General features: G+C 37.0%; 3 protein-coding genes across 3 annotated transcripts in view; all 3 read left to right on the top strand.

Annotated features, from left to right (window-relative positions):
* Window positions 1–1,794: 1,794 nt before the first annotated feature.
* Window positions 1,795–3,791, top strand: LOC107714359 (zinc finger protein 148-like). The gene is made up of 2 exons (XM_016520184.1): window positions 1,795–1,936; window positions 3,497–3,791. The coding sequence occupies exons 1-2, from the start codon at window positions 1,932–1,934 to the stop codon at window positions 3,789–3,791; spliced, it is 300 nt and encodes a 99-aa protein (XP_016375670.1). The 5' UTR covers window positions 1,795–1,931.
* A 1,070-nt stretch (window positions 3,792–4,861) lies between these two features.
* On the top strand, window positions 4,862–11,253 carry znf148 (zinc finger protein 148). The gene is made up of 6 exons (XM_016519873.1): window positions 4,862–5,330; window positions 5,622–5,747; window positions 6,152–6,275; window positions 6,353–6,436; window positions 6,710–6,828; window positions 6,919–11,253. The coding sequence occupies exons 1-6, from the start codon at window positions 4,971–4,973 to the stop codon at window positions 8,515–8,517; spliced, it is 2,412 nt and encodes an 803-aa protein (XP_016375359.1). The 5' UTR covers window positions 4,862–4,970; the 3' UTR covers window positions 8,518–11,253.
* A 1,012-nt stretch (window positions 11,254–12,265) lies between these two features.
* Window positions 12,266–13,520, top strand: part of LOC107714115 (solute carrier family 12 member 8-like) — a 22,447-nt gene continuing 21,192 nt past the window's right edge. Inside the window, exons 1-3 of the mRNA XM_016519854.1 lie at window positions 12,266–12,342; window positions 12,776–12,850; window positions 12,986–13,132. Coding sequence (XP_016375340.1) covers window positions 12,809–12,850; window positions 12,986–13,132 — 189 coding nt within the window. The 5' untranslated portion in view covers window positions 12,266–12,342; window positions 12,776–12,808. The remainder of the gene's footprint in view (window positions 12,343–12,775; window positions 12,851–12,985; window positions 13,133–13,520) is intronic.

The following is a 13,520-nucleotide window of genomic DNA, read 5'->3' as shown; positions in this document are numbered from 1 at the left end:
TGTCAGAGTCTCATCAGAGCGGGTCCGCTGCGATCCCACAATGCACCGCTGCGCTGCTGCAGATGGAATGTAGCTCGCTAGCCTCTCATGCTAGCCGCGGCATCGCAGTAAAGTTTGACAAACACATCATGAGCGGCTCGAACCCGCCGCCAGCGCTGCACTGACAACACATGCGGTACGTATACTCTTCATCCACGAAGGTCTTCGATACAATCAGCCGAGAAAATGTTTGCAGTCCGGCCTCTGTGTACGTGATGAAACGGCAGCATAGAAATTGAGATCAGGCCGATTTTAAACTACATTCATATATTAAAATACATTAAAGTCATTATTAAAATACAGTAGTCTTATTAAGCTCAAGTCAAATTAAATGCGCAGTTGTATCTCTGACAGTGGCAACAGGCAGCCAGGGTTATGCTTGAGTGTCACACACTGTAAATGTACTTTATGTCATGTACTTTAAGTTTATTTATTAGTTTATGCACATCAGCATTATTAAGTCTGTATACATAGAGCTTAAACTCTTATCTTAGGCCTTTTTTTTTTAATCATACGTTGATCCACTTCCTATGCGGGTCGTATTTAGTTAAGGTTGATGATTGACATGTCATACATGACTTTTACAAAGTCTATGTATATGGAATATTGTTTTTTTTTTCTTCACCACTGATATAATTTTTGCTTTTCTACAGCTCACTGGGCGCATTAAGGGAGAATTATCTGTAGAGATGCTTAGATTAAGCTTAAAATATGTATTGTGAAAATGCTATAAAAATAAGATTGATTTGATTTGACAGTGTCATCTGGTTAAATCTGTTATGGCAAAGCTGCAGGATGCCAACCAGCTCATATAAGTCAGTAGAATAATAGAATAATTATGTAAAGGTCATCCTGGGTTAATAATGAATCTCAATCAGGTATGTTTGTAAATATTCATATTAATAATATTCATATTTATGAGGCCAATATCAATGATTAGAAAAGTACAGCAGGGTTAAATGCGGCTTTAATCTTTCAGTATTGATAAGTACGAAAATACAGATTGTTTCAGAGCAGCTTCACAGTAATAACAGCTATATAGCAGCTCTACTGCAGCTTTTTATATTTTTATCCAATAGTGTCATTACAGTTAGATTGATAATTTTTTTCTGAATATAATAAAGTGTCCTTTATGTTTTTTTTCAATAATAATAAAAGAAAAGTTTTTGAGAGGAACTGTTTTGTGTTGTTTTTAGCATTTTAATTATTATTTTTTAGATAAATAATTTAAGTTATCCCGTGGCCCCCCTTGGAAGTTTGTTTTAGGAGCTTATTTAACCTTTGAGGGTCTGTTTCCTTCTATTCACATACAACAGTGCATAATTAATTTTTTAATGTAAAAACATTAAAATTGACCTTAAAATGCCTTATGTCAAGTCATTAAAATAAATGCACAATCTGAACAGAGATAATTAGGCTATCTGAACAGAGATGAGTATCTAGATAGATCTGAAATAAAATATAACAGATGTTACAAATTTAATGTTTGTTTGTTTATTTAATCTGCACAATTAATATTTCAGGGACTTTATTATTGCTATTATTATTATAGAATCCCCCGTGATTCTATTATATGAGTCTAGAGGGTTAATAATTGAGGCTTAGACAGGGTGAGAGAAATCTTGGTCCACCTGATTATGAATAAATCAATTTATATAACATACCACATAATTCTCTATTATTAGCTACACTTAATATTTCAAACAGCAAGCAAACACGTCCTGTCAGAGTCTCATCAGAGCGGGTCCGCTGCGATCCCACAATGCACCGCTGCGCTGCTGCAGATGGAATGTAGCTCGCTAGCCTCTCATGCTAGCCGCGGCATCGCAGTAAAGTTTGACAAACACATCATGAGCGGCTCGAACCCGCCGCCAGCGCTGCACTGACAACACATGCGGTACGTATACTCTTCATCCACGAAGGTCTTCGATACAATCAGCCGAGAAAATGTTTGCAGTCCGGCCTCTGTGTACGTGATGAAACGGCAGCATAGAAATTGAGATCAGGCCGATTTTAAACTACATTCATATATTAAAATACATTAAAGTCATTATTAAAATACAGTAGTCTTATTAAGCTCAAGTCAAATTAAATGCGCAGTTGTATCTCTGACAGTGGCAACAGGCAGCCAGTGTTATGCTTGAGTGTCACACACTGTAAATGTACTTTATGTCATGTACTTTAAGTTTATTTATTAGTTTATGCACATCAGCATTATTAAGTCTGTATACATAGAGCTTAAACTCTTATCTTAGGCCTTTTTTTTTTAATCATACGTTGATCCACTTCCTATGCGGGTCGTATTTAGTTAAGGTTGATGATTGACATGTCATACATGACTTTTACAAAGTCTATGTATATGGAATATTGTTTTTTTTTTCTTCACCACTGATATAATTTTTGCTTTTCTACAGCTCACTGGGCGCATTAAGGGAGAATTATCTGTAGAGATGCTTAGATTAAGCTTAAAATATGTATTGTGAAAATGCTATAAAAATAAGATTGATTTGATTTGACAGTGTCATCTGGTTAAATCTGTTATGGCAAAGCTGCAGGATGCCAACCAGCTCATATAAGTCAGTAGAATAATAGAATAATTATGTAAAGGTCATCCTGGGTTAATAATGAATCTCAATCAGGTATGTTTGTAAATATTCATATTAATAATATTCATATTTATGAGGCCAATATCAATGATTAGAAAAGTACAGCAGGGTTAAATGCGGCTTTAATCTTTCAGTATTGATAAGTACAAAAATACAGATTGTTTCAGAGCAGCTTCACAGTAATAACAGCTATATAGCAGCTCTACTGCAGCTTTTTATTTTTATCCAATAGTGTCATTACAGTTAGATTGATAATTTTTTTCTGAATATAATAAAGTCTTAAGCCTCATTAAAATAGTAAGAAATTATGTATTACAATCCACTTGGAGTCAACTGGTTCATAATGACACGTAGAAGCAGGAATCTGACATAAAAAGGCATGAATGCTTCCTAATTAAATTAGTTTATGCTGCAGTGGCAATTCTGACAATAACTGTTCAAGACGTGTCAAGTCAGATTGAGTTTATTGTCATTTCTCCTCTTCCTAGCAGGTGATGAAAATGATTTTGATTTGATTGCACATAGAGGCTAGACCAACACTGGGTTCCAAAAGTCTGAGATCACATTGAAAATATCCTCCTTTTTTATTTAAACCTTGAAATAACGTTTTAGGATTTTTCAAAAGATCAAATTCCACAAGTTACTCTTTGGATCATTCTCAAATCATGCTGGAGAATATGGATCATCAGGTTTTGCTGCTGCTTGTCAAAAGCGGGGGGATATGAGGTTTGTTTTCTTTAAACTCAAACTTGTTGTTTCTCTCAGCCAGGTCAACAGAGAGGAAGTGCTGTGAACGCAGCTGTGTTGACTGCTGATAGGAATCCTTATGTTGGTCCTGTCTCTTCCTGTAGCTTCAGCTCAACTGCTCAGCATTCAGCGATGAACATTGATGAAAAGTTGGAGGGGATGCTTATGAAATGTAGCCCTGTGGGGCTTCATCACTCTTCCAGAGCTTTGGGACCCTCAAGGGTGGACGGAAGAGGAAGGAGAGGCAGTTTGGATATGACACTTGGGGAACGGAGCTTGGCTAATCATCCCCTTTTGGCAGAGGATGATGATGAAGATGATGATGATGATGAAGACCTGGCAGGTGGAGGCCTAAGCTCGCTTGGTCTGATATCCACTTCCTATGCGGGTCGTATTTAGTTAAGGTTGATGATTGACATGTCATACATGACTTTTACAAAGTCTATGTATATGGAATATTGTTTTTTTTTTCTTCACCACTGATATAATTTTTGCTTTTCTACAGCTCACTGGGCGCATTAAGGGAGAATTATCTGTAGAGATGCTTAGATTAAGCTTAAAATATGTATTGTGAAAATGCTATAAAAATAAGATTGATTTGATTTGACAGTGTCATCTGGTTAAATCTGTTATGGCAAAGCTGCAGGATGCCAACCAGCTCATATAAGTCAGTAGAATAATAGAATAATTATGTAAAGGTCATCCTGGGTTAATAATGAATCTCAATCAGGTATGTTTGTAAATATTCATATTAATAATATTCATATTTATGAGGCCAATATCAATGATTAGAAAAGTACAGCAGGGTTAAATGCGGCTTTAATCTTTCAGTATTGATAAGTACGAAAATACAGATTGTTTCAGAGCAGCTTCACAGTAATAACAGCTATATAGCAGCTCTACTGCAGCTTTTTATATTTTTATCCAATAGTGTCATTACAGTTAGATTGATAATTTTTTTCTGAATATAATAAAGTCTTAAGCCTCATTAAAATAGTAAGAAATTATGTATTACAATCCACTTGGAGTCAACTGGTTCATAATGACATGTAGAAGCAGGAATCTGACATAAAAAGGCATGAATGCTTCCTAATTAAATTAGTTTATGCTGCAGTGGCAATTCTGACAATAACTGTTCAAGACGTGTCAAGTCAGATTGAGTTTATTGTCATTTCTCCTCTTCCTAGCAGGTGATGAAAATGATTTTGATTTGATTGCACATAGAGGCTAGACCAACACTGGGTTCCAAAAGTCTGAGATCACATTGAAAATATCCTCCTTTTTTATTTAAACCTTGAAATAACGTTTTAGGATTTTTCAAAAGATCAAATTCCACAAGTTACTCTTTGGATCATTCTCAAATCATGCTGGAGAATATGGATCATCAGGTTTTGCTGCTGCTTGTCAAAAGGTGGGGGATATGAGGTTTGTTTTCTTTAAACTCAAACTTGTTGTTTCTCTCAGCCAGGTCAACAGAGAGGAAGTGCTGTGAACGCAGCTGTGTTGACTGCTGATAGGAATCCTTATGTTGGTCCTGTCTCTTCCTGTAGCTTCAGCTCAACTGCTCAGCATTCAGCGATGAACATTGATGAAAAGTTGGAGGGGATGCTTATGAAATGTAGCCCTGTGGGGCTTCATCACTCTTCCAGAGCTTTGGGACCCTCAAGGGTGGACGGAAGAGGAAGGAGAGGCAGTTTGGATATGACACTTGGGGAACGGAGCTTGGCTAATCATCCCCTTTTGGCAGAGGATGATGATGATGATGATGAAGATGATGATGATGATGAAGACCTGGCAGGTGGAGGCCTAACCTCGCATGGTCTGATATCCCAGGATGACCTCATGGTTCATGAGGAGACGGTGAAAAAGGATGGACAGGATGAAGCCGCTTTCTCACAGCGAATCTCCCATAAATTACACTATACACTCAATATGCCAGTAAGTGTACAGCTGTTCGAGCTGATTAAGAGCTAATTATTGCTGCACTTTAACAATATTATTTATTTTACTTGTGCAAGTTCCAACAGCCTTGTCAGTGAACCAAAACAAAAAAACAAACAGTGAGTAAATATTGGGTAAAGTAAGTGTGCATTTCTTTTCAGCAAATTTGCGCAAAGCTGATTTGTCCGAATTAAACTGTATTATGGCTATATCGTGATAAAAATAAATGTATAAAAATATATTCAGTAAATGAATTTAATTAATGATTGTTGTTGTTACTTTTGTTAGGTAAATATAAAGCAGGAGATGAAATTGCCAGACTCATTGAATCTCAATAAAAAGGAGAAGAAACCAGGGAGGGACCCATCTGACTGTCACAAAAAGAAGAAGAGAAAGCAGCACTCGCCTGCAAAGGTTTAATATAATTCATCAGAGATGCCACTGATAAAATACCAATATGCTCTAAAATACCAATTCTCTAAGTGAGAGATACTTTACAGTGCAAAACTGGTGGTAAAGTAATTTAAAGTTTGTTGTGAGGTTGAAAGTGTCCTGAAATAGCTTAATTTGTCTGCTTGCTTTTTTAATATAATTTCATTTGTATTAAAGGCTACTTGCTTACTGATGTGATTGTACTCATAGAAATATTATTATACTAAAAACTGCAATGCACATCTGACATTTATCATGTCATTTTATGGTATTGGTTAGCCAGGACATAAAGTATTATGACCACACAGATATGATGCTCTAAACGAGCACAAGCATGAAAGATAAGGTACAGTAGATTTTTAACTATATTTCCTTCATCTTGGTAGATTCTCACTATTAATGAAGACGGCTCCCTTGGGCACCAGAACCCGAAATCTCATGTCTGTGAGCACTGCAATGCTGCTTTTCGGACAAACTACCATTTACAAAGACATGTCTTCATTCACACAGGTAAGTGGTGTAATGTGTTTTGGGAATAAATGACATCTAAAAGAACAAAATGGTGAACAACATTTTTTATTTTGCAGGTGAAAAGCCTTTCCAGTGCAATCAGTGTGACATGCGCTTTATTCAGAAGTACCTGCTTCAGAGACATGAGAAGATCCACACAGGTAAGCAGAGAGGGATTAAAAACATTGTACCAGTGGCAAAAAAAAGTGTTTTTCATTCAAAACATTTTCTTCAAGAATGTACAGTGAAATCTTTAGAGTCGATGATCTGTTTATTAATGTAGTCCATTGCAAGCCCCTTTTTTGTGGTACATCTTTGTACTCTGAGAAAGCAAGTCTAGGGTTAAGACTGACGGGTGGAAAAAGTAGGCCTACTTGACTTGCCTAAATTGTTCTTTATATCATTCATAATAGCATGTCATGCCGCCCCTTTAGGAGAAAAACCATTTCGCTGTGATGAGTGTGGAATGAAATTTATTCAGAAATACCACATGGAGAGACATAAGAGGACACACAGTGGGGAAAAGCCTTACCAGTGTGACTATTGCCATCAGGTAAGGGCAGTCCAAAGTAAATCAGTACAATTAAAATGTTAGCATGCATTATACAGTCTGAAACATGATGATGTACATTTTTCCCAACAGTTTTTCTCCAGAACTGACAGAGTACTAAAGCACAGACGAATGTGCCATGAGAATAAGGACAGGAAGGTGCAGAAAGCAGCTGCCAAAGACGACCCTCTTCGCACCTCAGAGACCTTGGGCTTCTCTTTTCCTGCCAAGGAATGCACGCTTCCCAAGAAGAAACGTCAGAAGACCTTTGATAAAAGTCGGGTTGCGCTCACAAGTCCCACTGTTGACAAAGTGGTTGAAGCTGGTAACGAGGAGAAGACGGAAGACCAACTGGCCAAAAGCGAGTGTCTTCCTCTTTACACTGTAGCCACCAAGGTCAAGGACGAGTATGTCGTGACAGATTATTCCGTTGAGCTCCCTGATTCCCCGCCTGGCAACAGGCATCTCGCAGGGGAGGAATCGAATGATGAGATCATCAGTCCTCCGAAACTAGTGCTGAAGAAAATCGCCAGCAGGAGAGGTTTGAAACAGCAGGCCCTAGAACATCCCCAGAGTCTCTCACCCTTGTCCTCATTCGAAGAGAGCAAAGTAACAAGATACACGTTTGAAATTGTGGACAACAAAGGCCTCTTGGATGTCGAGACCAATCCTGTCATGGAGTCGGTTGATTCCCTCCAAGGAGGACAAACGAAACCAACTGGGAGCAGCACAAATTATGACGACGCCATGCAGTTTCTCAAGAAGAAGCGATACCTTCAGGCGGCTACGGCAAACACTAGTCGAGACTATGCGCTTAATGTAAGCAGCATTGTGTCGCAGTCTTCAGTCACTCAGGCAGCTGTAGCAAGCGTCATCGATGAGACCGTTCCCGCCACAATCCTCTCTGAGACTCAGACGCTGAACGTGGAGATCAAGTCCAGTAACGAGAAGAACGTCCTTCCAGATGAGGTCCTGCAGACGCTTCTCGATCACTACTCCAATAAGGCCAACAGGCAAGCAGAGATTTCCTTCAGTGTGGCGGACACTGAGGTCACATCCAGCATCTCTATCAACTCTTCCGATGAGAGCAGCCCCACCGAGACTTTGGGGACCAGCTCACAAGGACCCCCGGCCGAGAAGGCTAGCCTTCTACAGGAGTACTCCAAGTTTCTCCAGCAAGCACTGGAAAGGACCAGTCAGAATGACACCTACCTGAACAACCAGAGTCTTACGTTTGTAAATGACAGTGCCAGTCTTGCTGGCCAGCCTTTGTTTTCCACGGAGAAGCAGTTCACCTCCCCATCCCGGTTCAGACCGAGCATGAACTCTCCATTGAGATCCACCTTGGAGAAACCTAACTTTAGCCTTTTAGTAGATTCCCAACACTCCTTCTCCTTTTCAGGTGACGAGACAAACCCTTCCTCAGTTTCGCCAACAGAGGACTTCCTCGACCAAGTGACCTCTCCCCAAAAAACAGATGCGCAAAGCATTAGTCAGACATTTCAGATCGCTACTTTTGACCAGAACTTTCGATCTCAGTTTCCAAGCTCACGAGCTGGAATGTCCTCACAGTTTAGCATTGCCAGTGGACAAGTTAGCCTGAGAGGTCATGGAGGAGCGGACTTCCCAGAGTTCTCTCTTGTTAACGAAACAAGATCTCCAGATGCTACAAGCAGCCAAACTTTTGGCTAAACAAGAGCTTTTAATGATTTGAAGCATTTTAATGGCACTTTATAGTTCTGTCAGTGAAGGCAATGTGATCTCTGTGCAAATACTTATGATTTTTCATCTTTAAACAATCACGCATGTGGAGCAGAGTGATGCACGCATTAGATTTCATTATCAGCACTTCTAATGGAGACTATGGGATACTCTTTATCTGTCATTGCATTATTTGTGCATTACACATGTAGGGCTTGGGATGAACGCACTATGGCTTGCCAAATTAGTTAGCCTGTGCGTTCTAGAATTAGGAATTCAAGCTACAACAACAATGCTGTTGTAGTAGTCTAAATTATAGGGTCAACGTAGCTTCCTAGAGAGAAAATGATACAAAAATCAATTCTGATTTGGCCTCTTTTTAGCATTCAGTTCTTTTGCTTGGAACAACAGGCTCAACGGACTGACCTAATAATGAAGGTCTATAGAAACTACTCTGACCTAGCATTACAATCGATTTTGTAACATGTTGTCTGGAGAGGTACTGAAAGGACCTTACATTCACGCCCTAGACTTGAGTAAGGCACTTTGTTTAAAAAATGAGTAACATTTTTCTGCCGTTGTAAGCTAATTTGCGTATTTAATTTTTTGTGCACTTAATTACTTGTTGGAATGTTTTTACAAATATTTGCATTCTCTGCTCCCATAAAGAATCTCTCCAAGACACATTTTGTTTAGAGCAATCTGCAGGTATTGTCATACTGAATTTGTATGGACCTAGCCCATAATTTTATATAATGAGATTATATAATCATGAAATATTTTTGCACATTTCTCCTAAGGTTATTGGATCAAAACAATAGATATTCTCATGCTACTTCTGAACAAATCAGTACATTTTCATCAGATTTAGGGCACATGGGGAACAAGGCATCTGTAGATGGTTTGTTTTCACATATTCTACATTTAGGGATGCAGTTTTAGCAATTGTCAATATGCACTTCTTCATTTGTCATCATTGTGCCTGACTCAGTGGTTAGTTCAGACTTACAATAGTCAAAATACAACATACTTTGTTGAAAAAATGTGCGCATTTCATCACTTTGATTTCCTTAAGAGGATTTCATTTGTTCACATTCTGTTTTCTTGAGTTTCCAGATGGACTCAATATCTCATAAACATTACCCATTAAATAGCACTTTGAGCTCATGGGCAGTTTTTGTTATTGCTTTAAAGCACTTTTTTAGTTCCCACCTTCCCTCTACATAATGTACACATTCATAAATCTGATATAATCTATATCAGTGTTGAGTGAAATCAAGAAAGATGATTTAAGAATGTATGGTCTGAGATCATATTTTTTGCTTTTTCTTTGTCTCAAAAACACCCCATCCATTAGCAAGTATGTCTTTGTATCAGATTCACTTGCTGTTACTTATTGGATCAATATAGAACAAAAAATAAAGTGTAATGTTTGGTAAAGTTATACTAATATGTACACACAGCATTTATTAATCACACATCTATCTTTGTTAGCTTAAAAACTAATCATGTAAATGAAAAACTTTGTTTCTGTTTTATTTTTATTAATTTACCTGCTTGCCCCATAACTGTTAATCATAATCTTGATTAATCTTAGTTTTATGCTTTATACTCGTAGTATCATGCGAAACTGTACACTCATTTCTTTGTAAATCATTTTTAAAAACATTCTTATGTAAATTGTTTAATGGTTTTATAAACACACAAATTCACTCTGCTCATATTTTGTGAATGAGGCCCATTAAGAACAGTCCTGTGTGTTTTTTTTTATAGTATGTTCTAGGTGTCAAAGACATTTTACTGTGTTTTTGATTACGGTCTATTATATGTGTGCCTAAACATTCCTTTATTGTCCCTTTATTTCTACACATTGTAAATAGGTTGTATATTTTAATTTGTGCATTTTGATGTGCACATGTTTTGGAGTGTAGAGAGAGTGCGACATGATTTACTATTTGCTGCCATTTTGGTTTACTCATTCCTGTAGTCCCTGATGACTCTCAGCACAACTTTTGTGACTAAATCATGTTTGTGTTCTTGTTTGTAAAATTACAAATGTACTGTCCTCTAAGAATTGCCTCTGAATTAGTTTTTAATAATTATAATTTGATTAAACCATGTATGGATATCATACACCATCAGAGGAGTTTTTAGGATGTTATTTATCATTTCAATATCATGTGATACCTTCATTATAAATATTTAATCAATAATTACTGCTTTAGATGCTCTAGAAATCGATGAAAGTGAAATGATAAGTTGAGGGAAGACCTTAATGCTTTATTTGTGCTTTATTTCCTTTTAGTAAATTGTGGATTTTATTAATTATTTTTTTTGTAAGCTCAATTGCTATTGGTAAAAGGTCATAACCATTTAGACACATGACTGTTGTTCTTTATTGACTGGGTATTTTGAGCATCAAAGTCTCATCTGGTGTTACTGATGGTGGATCATTGTTTTCTTTCAAGTTTAATTTGAGTGGAAAACTGAATGGTTTTATTTAGTAAGCTCTTCTGACTAGTTTTAGACATTTAATTTTATTGGGGAGTGCATGTCCTCTGACTGTCTTTGTACACTGGTTATATTTTTATATGTATCCATTTTATTGTAGCCGAATTATTTCCATAGAATATACTTTAATGCAATACTTTGCCTAAGACATGGGGAAAAAGTTCTGATTGGATGTTTTTGATTGCGTGCCTCTTGTTGTGTAATATTAAATTTCAAAATGCATCAAGTTGTTGAGTGCTTTTTCCATGTGTCATGATCACTCATCACAGGAGTGGGTGGCCCCTGCCCTTTTAGTATAAGCACTACTGTGTGAATCTCATGAAACCAGTTAAGAAATCCAGTTCATTTTTAACAAAAATCAAGAAATGTATTTTGCCTAAAATAAATGAATCCTGTTTTTAAGACCATTAACATTTTTTGCATTGTGATTGCATATATATTTTATGACAATTAAGCATGTGTCTCCCAATTCTCTTTAACTAAAGGCAAAAATAAGTAAATATATTTATTCACAGTAGTATTTCTATGGTCTTAATTCAATTCTAATTGTCCTAAAGGATTCATTTTGTGCAAATATTTCTTATTGTCTTTCTTTCTTTTTAAATCTGTTTAAATATAACCTGGGAACATTTTTGTGAGATAATCATATTGACAAAAATGTGGACTGGGGTTGAAAATATGGTTGTATGGTTGAAACATGACCATAACTTTGCATAAAAGCATCTTAAAATGATTTTAATTTGACTTTACATAAATGTCCACTAGTTAGTTATATCAATGACGAAATAAAAAAAAAAAAATACAGAAAGTCCTGCACCGTTAGACTAGTCGAAGAACAGTGAAATGAACACTGGCAGCACACACCTGAGGTGGCGCTGATAGAACAGATATTTGACGTTTATTGCACACGTAGCGTTTCCATAAATAACAGCGACACACAGACAGCTGTTAGGATAAAATTCTTAAAGTAAGAATTAATCGAACGATATGATTTTAAAATAGTTCGTTTGCGACGAACCATTGCACTACATAACGTTAAAAACGCTTTTAATATACTATGCTAAAATACTGTGTCATGGTTAGTGTCAATTTAGTAAGTTACTTAAATAGCACTTCTTAGTTACTTCAAACGCAAAACGTTTACAGATAAAACGTACTAAAAATTTTTTTTTTTTAATGTTTGATGCTTAACCGTTCGAAAGAACCGATTCGCGGAAATGAGTCGGACCACCCAACTAATCCGGTGTGCGCTCGCGCCTCTCTCACTTTCTCCACCTGCTGCATCCGGGAGCACAGCGACTGCAGGTAAGTGTCTTTATGATTACTCAAGGAATTTACAGTTCAACTATATCCCCAAACAACATTTTATCCTTTAGATTAGGGCCGCTAGTCACTGGCGTTTCTAATAGTGTTTGCAACGAACCATTGCACTACATAACGTTAAAGTAAAACACAAACACAATGTCAGTAGGCTACTACACAACTTAGTCACGTGAACTTCAATACGTTTGTTTGCCTTTTATCTTAAAGTATTAAAATGTTGATCAAGTGCGGAATTTTAATTACATGTGTTTTATTAATGTGTCACTTATTAAAAGACGGCTTTTGTTGGCTTAAATGTATCCAAGTTACGTGGCCATCGCCTACTTGGCAAATGTTGTTAAAATTACCTTTGTAGGCTATATACAGTATTAAAGCCTTTAAAATGACTATAGCAATGCTAATTTACTTTCCTCAGATCCAGCTAGTGTAATCTTGCCCAGGAGGGAGCATGAGTCCTCAAGTTCAAGAGTTATTCCATGAAGACGCACAGGTAATGACCAATCTGTAAGTTTTACCATAAGAATAAATAGTAAACCATAAGTTCAGATCCTACTGTTTTACCCTGAGCGGAGGACCTGACATTAATGGTGACTTGTTTAGATATGAGTGACACTGGTTTGTGTAGGGTTCCCAGAGTAATGCCCAGCCTTGGTGGAAGGTGCAGCTTTTCGTCTGGGAGCCTGTTCTTTTCGGCACCTGGGATGGAGTCTTTACTACCTGCATGATCAACATTTTTGGGGTGGTGCTCTTTTTGCGGACTGGCTGGCTTGTGGTAAGTTATGTTTTATCATTGATTTCAAGGTGCTTGTAGTGCATATGTGTATCAGAGAATCTATTTAAATGGCATTTGAAAAGATATTCCAAGGTTTTGGTTCATATTTATGGAAGCCCGTTCCACAAAAAAAAAAAAAAGAAAAAAGTCTCAATTACTTTTTGTGAGATACAAGCTTACAATTATGAGAAGGCCGTAATTGTGAGATATAAATGGAATTCTAACTTTTTTCTTGCAATTCCAAGTCTATTTCTCGCAATTCTGCTTTTATATCTCTCAATTCTGACCTTTTTACTCAGAATTTTGAGTTTACATCTCACAATTCTGTTTTAATTGCAACTTTTTATCTCACAATTCTGACTTTTTTTCTTGCAATTCTGAGTTTATA

This window comes from Sinocyclocheilus rhinocerous, unplaced genomic scaffold (assembly GCF_001515625.1).
Source record: "Sinocyclocheilus rhinocerous isolate Xijiao unplaced genomic scaffold, SAMN03320098_v1.1 scaffold12, whole genome shotgun sequence".
Classification (NCBI taxonomy): Eukaryota; Metazoa; Chordata; class Actinopteri; order Cypriniformes; family Cyprinidae; genus Sinocyclocheilus; species Sinocyclocheilus rhinocerous.
This window is presented reverse-complemented; position numbering and strand designations above follow the sequence as displayed.